This window comes from Lolium rigidum, chromosome 5, assembly GCF_022539505.1.
Source record: "Lolium rigidum isolate FL_2022 chromosome 5, APGP_CSIRO_Lrig_0.1, whole genome shotgun sequence".
NCBI classification, from domain to species: domain Eukaryota; kingdom Viridiplantae; phylum Streptophyta; class Magnoliopsida; order Poales; family Poaceae; genus Lolium; species Lolium rigidum.
The window spans coordinates 52,911,088-52,921,076 of NC_061512.1; the positions used below are offsets into that span (position 1 = coordinate 52,911,088).

Here is a 9,989-nt window from a genome sequence, read left to right on the forward strand (position 1 = left end):
AAGAGACGGCCATTGCCCCCAGGGGACACACTCCCATAAATTATTAGCGTGTGCTTGGAAAGAGATGCCCTACCAGACAGACATAATCTAGTCTTGGTTAAGCTAATTTAATCAACCTCCTATCCTATCAGATCCAACCTCTGAGACACACATCAGTACATCACACATAAGCTCTCCATTGGATTATTGGCATTTGGGAACTATAAATACTAGCACCCCGAAGTCTCACATCCATATCCCCAGCGACCAAAGCAAAAAAAAAGAGGACTCAAAACACATTGCAGATAAAGCTTCAGAGATCAGAAGAAAGAAACATGGAAGATTTCATGGAGATGTGCCTGGATGATAAGTGGAAGCTGTCCAAGAAGGGGAGCCGGAGGTTGGCGGCGGTGGCGCCGGCGGCATCCACCACCAGCATTCCGGTGAGCCCCAAGTGCCGGACGTCAAGGGGCTCGGGTAGGTCGGTGCCGGGGCGGCTGGCGAGCCTGGCCAAGGAGCAAAGGGCCAGGTTCTACATCATGCGCCGGTGTGTCACCATGCTCGTGTGCTGGCGCGACTAGCCAACCCAGCCCCGGGTCAGAGACAGAGGTAGAAGAAACTAAGAGATGTGCCTGAATTTCCATGGTCATCCTTAGTTTGGTAGATAGATACCGTAGACGATACCATGTGTCACAACAGAGCAGCTGCCACTAATGTATTATCATCCTTGGTTTGGTAATTACTGTCACAGCCACTGTGTGGCACTGATCCATACATGGATATATGAAAATGTTGCAATTAGCTTTCGCTTTTCCGGTCTGTCTACTTAATCCGTTAACTATGTGCAAGTTCATCATGGGCAATATATATGTATCGAAATGGACTGCGAAAAGAGTCTTGCTGTCTCTTGGATCCACAAGTGAACTGTACATGTTACTCCAATCGAAATCGGAGTATTCGGGTTCAGGAAACGACTCTCTCTCTCGGTCAGTTAGGACTTAGGAGTACTTTTAATTCAGCTAGTACCCCGATTGAAAAAATCGACTCCATTCTGCTGGCTGATAGGTGCAGCACGGCGCTCTATTGACGCGTGAGGACTTGGATTCAGACGTGCCCTGGCCTAGGTTGCACTATAAAATTGGATAAAAATCAGCAGAACACTGATGTGGAGTACTCGAATTGCTTTGAGTTCATCGGCTGACCAAGCGCAAACTATTTCACTAAGGGAAAACGTCAATGCGCCGATGGCCAGGATCTGTGTCGACGGCTTTTTATCGGGGCCGTTGGCACATGAAAAAGTAGTTGGCACAGGTCTGGCCTTCGGTACAGAAAAGTCGTCGGCACAGCAGTCTCCGCCGTGACGGTGAGTCGACGCCGTGATTTTTTTGCCCTCTAGCTCTATGCCAATGGTCAAGCCGTTGACACAAGCCCTGAGCTTTCACCCTCCTCGTACCCCCATGTGGATCACCTTTTTAAGTTTCAAATAAATGGCAAAAAATGATAATGTTTTTAAAATATAAAATCTTTTGAGATTAGGGAAAATTAACAAATATGAATTTTGACTTTTTTTTCAAAACTTTTAATTCTCGGTAAAATGGCATTATTTTTTGCATATGACGTCGGGAATGTATGACCTATCAAAATGAACATCTCAAAAAGTTACATCCGATTTCAACGCCTTCGGCCGTTTGCAATTTTTTAAGATTGTCAAAATTCCAAAGGGAAACATGAAAGCTCGAAGATTTTAGTTTTTTGCTAGAAATTCTTTGTTTTTTTAAAAATTAAAATTAATAATTGAATTCTCAATCAAGTTTAGTTTTACTTAGTTATTCATGTATATTTAAATAGTTCTTTTAAATTGAAAATAATAAAGAGTGGTGCTTTCACAGTCTAAGGTTAATAGGAAATTAAGCGCTGTTGATATGGTAGTATTATCAACAAGGTTTCATTTCTTTCATGGTAACAGAGAAATTAAGCGTGATAGGGATGGAGTAGTGTGAGGATGGGTGACAAATTATGACCATAAGTGTAATTTAACCTAAGATGAAGTGTAATTAGAGTTAAAAAATTGAAAAATTTCGAACAAGAGTTGCCAAACGGCCGTTAGTTCTATACCAACGACTTTACCGTTGACACAGGATGATGTGCCGATGGAAAATAGGCATGTGCCGAGGCCATATAGTGCTGATGGCGAGGTGCCGACGGTAGTCATCGGCACAGACTTATACGGATGACACCTCCAGCTATGCCAACGGCTGGCGGCCGTCGGTACCTTATCTGTTCCCGTAGTGTTTGTTCCGGTGCATACATTGCCATGTTGGCCGTGAACAATAATACCGTGGAGGCGTTATACTGCTCAATTTGTATATGAATCTAGATTCTTGGGCTGAATCCAGCACCGTGCATCAACGATGGTGGTTGACTGGTTGTGCAATTGCGGACAATTAGACAGTTTGTCACTTTGTCCCTTGGATGACCGGACCTGATTACTCCGTGCTTTAATATAATCAGCTGGGATCTACGTAGCTATGTCTTGTTGCACATGGCCTCACTTGTTGCCTCTCAATGTTAAAATTGCAAGGTAAAATGAACTCACGGCTACATGTCGGCTCAGGTTTAACCGTCACTGCCGCGTGGCCTGCATGATGACGTCGCGTCGTGATCGGGACACGTGTCTAAACGTCGTGCATTTGACCAACCGTATCGTTGCACACATGTGTCATCGGTGCTTCCCGATGTTCATTCGCTCGTTCACGTGAGTACAAGTCAGGGGCAAGTGGTTTTAGGATAGCTAATAATCAGCCGTGGCCGTTTATTAGAGTTTCTTTCACAGACAGAGCCAAAGCGATGTGCATATCTATCATCTCTTCTACTACCTCCATTCCAAAACTTAAGACCTATACTTTTTTTAGAAAATTAAACAAAGTAAAATTTGACTAAACTTTTAGAAAAATTTATGAACAAATATGATATTTTGTAGGTATCATATGAAAATATATTTCATTAACTATATAATAATATTGATTTTGTACTTTTCATGTTAATGATTTTTGATAAAAACTTAGTTAAATTTAACATAATTTAACTTTATGAAAAAAATAGATCTTAAGCCTTGGGATGAAGGTAGTAATTGACTATTGTGTGGGCTTGTACGATTCCTAACCACCTGATTCCTTGTCTGTTTGCTCCTAAGCAGATGCACTAGCTATATTTCAATGTGCACGGCAACTAATTCCAATGGGATTTGTGAGAACTAGCTTTGTGTTCAGTTAACTCTTACGCCATTCGATTTGCATCACGATTCGGTTAGTCATGAGTTGCAACATGACTTGTAATTGAGATTTTATGATATCATCTGACCGAGAACGAAGTTACATCTCAGTTGACTCGACTGAGAATTAGTCATACCCATTTCCAATATCACCATTCCACTGCGCCTTGCATTGACGCTTGCGTGTGGTAGGAGCCACGTAAGGGCTTCCGTGCTAGGATAGTCCAGTGCAACACATGACACTCAATTAGATCGTTCTTGCTCAACAAGGTATAATAATGCATGTATATATATATATATATATCGTCTCTTCTTTTTGCAGGTAACATATACATTGTCCCTAATTACACTTGGCTTATGTGGACGATATGAAGCGTCGTTAGTAAAAGGACCTAGACTTTTCGTGATCGATGCATGCCCCTTGGATTTAGCTACTCCATCGCGGTTGATCTTCATGGAATATGTGGGAATCATAGTCGACATCTAGGTCTCGCTGTTGATTATTGATCGGAGAGGTGGTCTCGATCATGATCACATAATCATGAGCCCATATGACCACACACTTAACGCTCGATATCGCAAGGCTAGAAATAACATATTAATTATGGTGAGTCCAAAGAGTGTTAGGAGTCTCGGATGGGATCCAGGACATCACGAAAAACTTCGGAATGGTCTGGAGATTAAGAATCATATATAGGAAGTCATTTTAGGATTTCAGGAAAGTACAAATTTTTTTGGGGATCGTATCGAGAAATTTGTAGAAGGTCCCGGAGGGTCCACCAATGGGGGCCACTTTACTCGAGGGGCCATACCAGGAAGTCATGATCAATGGGCTAGTCGAACCAGCCCCCAAAAGGCCCACCAAGACAGCCTTGAGTGAAACCCTACCAATCGTGGGGGAGGGGGGGAGAGGACTCTTCCCCTCTCCCCACCTGGCTGCCCCTCGACCTTAGAGGTGGCTCAAGGCACCCTCCCCGCCCCTATATAAGTAGAGGGGTGCAAGGGGCAGGGGAACTCATGCCCTAGCCGTCTCTCATCCCCATTCATCGTCCCTCTACCTCTCCACCATACTTGCTGGATCAAGAAGGAGGAGATGGTGTTGTGTTGGACGTGTGCATAACTCCGAGGCGCAGTTCATTGCAGTGCTAGTCGGTTGGATCGCAGAGGGAATGACTACCTCGACCGCGTTAAATACGCTTCGATCCACAAAGTTATGTTGATCTGATCTTTATCGTTACGTGAATCATCTTTGAATAGATGTTCGCTCTTCCTAGATTCGATCTTTGTTTCGTTTGTATACTATAGGATTTTTTCTATGCTATGAATCCCATCAGGTGTAACCACAAGCAACGCACGAATCCATTGTTGTTGCATGATATATGTAGAAGTTTCAAATTGAAACAACAACATAGCTAGTACTAGCAGTTCACAATTTCAAATTGAAACGACAACATAGCTTAGGCTACACATAGCCTGTTCTTTGAACCATTCAAGAAATGACATTTCGAAGTTTCAAAAAAGTTCGACAACAAATTTAGATGTAGAGAATAATGTACTCTATCAACTTAAAAACTCTCAACTTGGGACGCCTCGTACTTTGGGCTTCACTGAAATGACAAAATCTGACATCTCAAGTAGTAAACAACGTGGAAAAAAAATCCAATCCTCCAAATTCTGCCAGATTTTGTTATTTTTGTTAAGCTCATAATATAAGTCATTTCGGGTTGTAGATGGTGGAACCCACATGACAGTGACACAACCATGGTTGCCTCACGAGCTGCTCCAAGCTGCACCGAGTTTGTACAAAGCTCGGGCCGAGTCCATTTTTCCGAACCTAGAGCACTACGGGAGAGATGGAGTATGCCGACGGCCGCCAGCCATCGGCACAGTCCAGAAGGCCGTCGGCACAGGCTGTGCTGACGGTGACCGTCGGCGTAGCGTCGTCGGCACAGTTCTGGTCGGATACTGCCCAATCACCGTCGGCACAGACTGGCCGTCGGCGCAGATTGTTGTGCCGACGGTAAAACCGTCGGCATAGTATTTCAAAAAATTTAAATTTATTTTCGAAAAAATATTCAAAAAAAAATTTAAAAAATTATTTTTTTAATTTTTTTTCACTTTTCTTCTTCTACTTTTTTACTTGTTAATCTTTCACAATCACACTTAGTACACTTAATCTTAGGTCAAATTGTACTTGTGGTCAAACTTCCCACTTCGTCACCCATCCTCCCGCTCCGGCACGCTTAACTTCTTGGTTCTCTTCGGATGAGCTTCCATGAAAGAAATGATACCTTGATGTTAATATTATCATATCTATCATATTAACCCTTTGGCCGTGATGTCTGATGTCTACGGGTGCTTCTATTCTTGTAGACAGTGTTGGGCCTCCAAGAGCAGAGGTTTGTAGAACAACAGCAAGTTTCCCTTAAGTGGATCACCCAAGGTTTATCGAACTCAGGGAGGAAGAGGTCAAAGATATCCCTCTCATGCAACCCTGCAACCACAAAGCAAGAAGTCTCGTGTCCCCAACACACCTAATAGGTGCACTAGTTCGGCGAAGAGATAGTGAAATACAGGTGGTATGAATAAATATAAGCAGTAGTAACGGCGCCGTGAAAAGTGCTTGCCGGCGTGCGAGTTGATGGTAGTAATATTGCAGGAAGTAAAGATGCAGTAAAACAGTAAACAAGCAGCGATAGCAGTATTTAGGAACAAGGCCTAGGGATCATACTTTCACTAGTGGACACTCTCAACATTAATCACATAACAGAATAAATATATAGATGCTAGACTCTACACTCTCTTGTTGGATGATGAACACCACTAACTGTGTAGGATTACACGAACCCTCAATGCCGGAGTTAACAAGCTCCACAATATTCGATGTTCATGTTTAAATAACCTTAGAGTGCACGACAGATCAACATAACCAAACCAAGTACTAACATAGCATGCACACTCGTCACCTTCACGCTACGAAAGGAGGCATAGATCACATCAATACCATCATAGCAATAGTTAACTTCATAATCTACAAGAGATCACAATCACAGACCTACGCCAAGTACTACACGATGCACACACTCGTCACCATTACACCGTGCGGGAGGAATAAACTACTTTAATAACATCACTAGAGTAGCACACAGATAAATTGTGATACAAAACACATTGCAATCATAAAGGGATATAAATAAGCACTTCACTATGCCATTCATAACAGTGAATAAGTATTCGTGAAATATAGCCTAAGAGACCCACACGGTGCACACACTCGTCACCTTTACACACGTGGGACAAGGAGTCTCCGGAGATCACATAAGTAAAACCCACTTGACTAGCATAATGACATCTAGATTACAAGCATCATCATATGAATCTCAATCATGTAAGGCAGCTCATGAGATTATTGTATTGAAGTACATAGGAGAGAGATGAACCACATAGCTACCGGTACAGCCCCGAGCCTCGATGGAGAACTACTCCCTCCTCATGGGAGACAGCAGCGTTGATGAAGATGGCGGTGGTGTCGATGGAGGAGCCTTCCGGGGGCACTTCCCCGTCCCGGCGGCGTGCCGGAACAGAGACTCCTGTCCCCCAGATCTTGGCTTCGCGATGGCGCCGGCTCTGGATGGTTTCTCGTACCGTGGCTTTTCCGTATCGAAGATTTAGGTCAGGGACCTTTATATAGGCGAAGAGGCGGAGTCGGAGAGCTGACGAGGCGACGACACAGTAGGGGGGAGCGGCCCCCCTTCTGGCCGCGCCGGCCTACCATCTGGTGGGCCTGTGGCCCCCCTCTGGCGGCTCTCGGGTGTTCTGGAAGCTTCGTGGAATTCTAAGACTCTGGGTGTTGATTTCGTCCAATTCCGAGAATATTTCCTTACTAGGATTTCTGAAACCAAAAACAGCAGAAAACAGCAACTGGCCCTTCGGCATCTCGTCAATAGGTTAGTTCCGGAAAACGCATAAATATGACATAAAGTATGCATAAAACATGTAGATATCATCAATAATGTGGCATGGAACATAAGAAATTATCGATACGTTCGGAGACGTATCAGCATCCCCAAGCTTAGTTTCGCTCGTCCCGAGCAGGTAAACGATAACAAAGATAATTTCTGGAGTGACATGCCATCATAACCTTGATCATACTATTGTAAGCACATGTAATGAATGCAGCGATCAAAGCAATGGTAAATGACATGAGTAAACAACTGAATCATAAAGCAAAGACTTTTCATGAATAGTACTTTCAAGACAAGCATCAATAAGTCTTGCATAAGAGTTAACTCATAAAGCAATAAATTCATAGTAAAGGCATTGAAGCAACACAATGGAAGATTAAGTTTCAGCTGTTGCTTTCAACTTGTAACATGTATATCTCAATGATAGTTTGTCAATGCAAAGCAATATAACAAGTGCAATATGCAAGTATGTAGGAATCAATGCACAGTTCACACAAGTGTTTGCTTCTTGAGGTGGAGAGAAATAGGTGAACTGACTCAACAATAAAAGTAAAAGAAAGGCCCTTCGCAGAGGAAAGCATTGATTGCTATATTTGTGCTAGAGCTTTGGTTTTGAAAACAAGAAACAATTTTGTCAACGGTAGTAATAAAGCATATGTGTTATGTAAATTATATCTTACAAGTTGCAAGCCTCATGCATAGTATACTAATAGTGCCCGCACCTTGTCCTAATTAGCTCGGATTACCGGGATTATCATCGCAATACACATGTTTTAACCAAGTGTCACAAAGGGGTGCCTCTATGCCGCCTGTACAAAGGTCTAAGGAGAAAGCTCGCATTGGATTTCTCGCTTTTGATTATTCTCAACTTAGACATCCATACCGGGACAACATAGACAACGGATAATGGACTCCTCTTTAATGCATAAGCATGTAGCAACAATTAATGTTCTCATATGAGATTGAGGATATATGTCCAAAACTGAAACTTCCACCATGGATCATGGCTTTAGTTAGCGGCCCAATGTTCTTCTCTAACATTATGCATGCTCTAACCATTAAATGAGTGGTAAATCTCCCTTACTTCGGACAAGACGGACATGCATAGCAACTCACATGATATTCAACAAAGAGTAGTTGATGGCGTCCCCAAGAACATGGTTATCGCACAACAAGCAACTTAATAAGAGATAAAGTGCATAAGTACATATTCAATACCACAATAGTTTTTAGGCTATTTGTCCCATGAGCTATATATTGCAAAGGTAAAGGATAGAAATTTTAAAGGTAGCACTCAAGCAATTTACTTTGGAATGGCGGAGAAATACCATGTAGTAGGTAGGTATGGTGGACACAAATGGCATAGTGGTTGGCTCAAGGATTTTGGATGCATGAGAAGTATTCCCTCTCGATACAAGGTTTAGGCTAGCAAGGTTATTTGAAACAAACACAAGGATGAACCGGTGCAGCAAAACTCACATAAAAGATATATTGTAAACATTATAAGACTCTACACCGTCTTCCTTGTTGTTCAAACCAATACTAGAAATTATCTAGACCTTAGAGAGATCAATTATGCAAAGCAAATTTTAGCAAGCTCTATGTATTTCTTCATTAATGGGTGCAACGTATATGATGCAAGAGCTTAAACATGAGCACAACAATTGCCAAGTATCAAATTATCCAAGACATTTTATCAATTACCACATGTAGCATTTCCCGTTTCCATCCATATAACAATTAACGAAGCAGTTCAACCTTCGCCATGAACATTATGAGCTAAGAACACATGTGTTCATATGAACCAGCGGAGCGTGTCTCTCTCCCACACAAGCATGATGGATCATATTTTATTCAAACAAGAACAAAAACAAACAGACGCTCCAAGTAAAGTACATAAGATGTGACCGAATAAAAATATAGTTTTCAAGAGAAGTGACCTGATAAGTTGTCGATGAAGAAGGGGATGCCTTGGGCATCCCCAAGCTTAGATGCTTGAGTCTTCTTGAAATATGCAGGGATGAACCACGGGGGCATCCCCAAGCTTAGACTTTTCACTCTTCTTGATCATTGTATCATCCTCCTCTCTTGATCCTTGAAAACTTCCTCCACACCAAACTCGAAACAACTCATTAGAGGGTTAGTGTACAATAAAAATTAACATGTTCAGAGGTGACACAATCATTCTTAACACTTCTGGACATTGCATAAAGCTACTGGACATTAATGGTACAAAGAAATTCATCCATCATAGCAAAAGAGGCAATGCGAAATAAAAGGCAGAATCTGTCAAAACAGAACAGTCCGTAAAGATGGATTTTATTGAGGCACCAGACTTGCTCAAATGAAAATGCTCAAATTGAATGAAAGTTGCGTACATATATGAGGATCACTCACGTAAATTGGCATAATTTTCTGAGTTACCTACAGAGAATTAGGCCCAGATTCGTGACAACAAAGAAATCTGTTTCTGCGCAGTAATCCAAATCTAGTATGAACCTTACTATCAAAGACTTTACTTGGCACAACAATGCAATAAAAGTAAGATAAGAAGAGGTTGCTACAGTAGTAACAACTTCCAAGACACAAATACAAAATAAAAGTACTTTAGCAAAATAAACAAATGGGTTATCTCCCAAGAAGTTCTTTCTTTATAGCCATTAAGATGGGCTCAGCAGTTTTAATGATGCACTCGCAAGAGATAGTATTTGAAGCAAAAGAGAGCATCAAGGGGCAAATTCAAAACACATTTAATCCTAACATGCTTCCTATGA

The 9,989-nt window shown here is 42.0% G+C and overlaps 1 protein-coding gene across 1 annotated transcript; it reads left to right on the forward strand.

Annotated features, from left to right (window-relative positions):
• Positions 1–308: 308 nt before the first annotated feature.
• Positions 309–790, forward strand: LOC124651939 (small polypeptide DEVIL 10-like). Its single transcript, XM_047190958.1, has one exon. The coding sequence runs from the start codon at positions 315–317 to the stop codon at positions 558–560; it is 246 nt and encodes an 81-aa protein (XP_047046914.1). The 5' UTR covers positions 309–314; the 3' UTR covers positions 561–790.
• The last annotated feature ends 9,199 nt before the right edge of the window (positions 791–9,989 follow it).

Excerpts from the sequence above, each read along its gene's own strand:
- LOC124651939 (XM_047190958.1), top strand. The coding sequence starts at position 315 with ATGGAAGATTTCATGGAGATGTGCCTGGATGATAAGTGGAAGCTGTCC.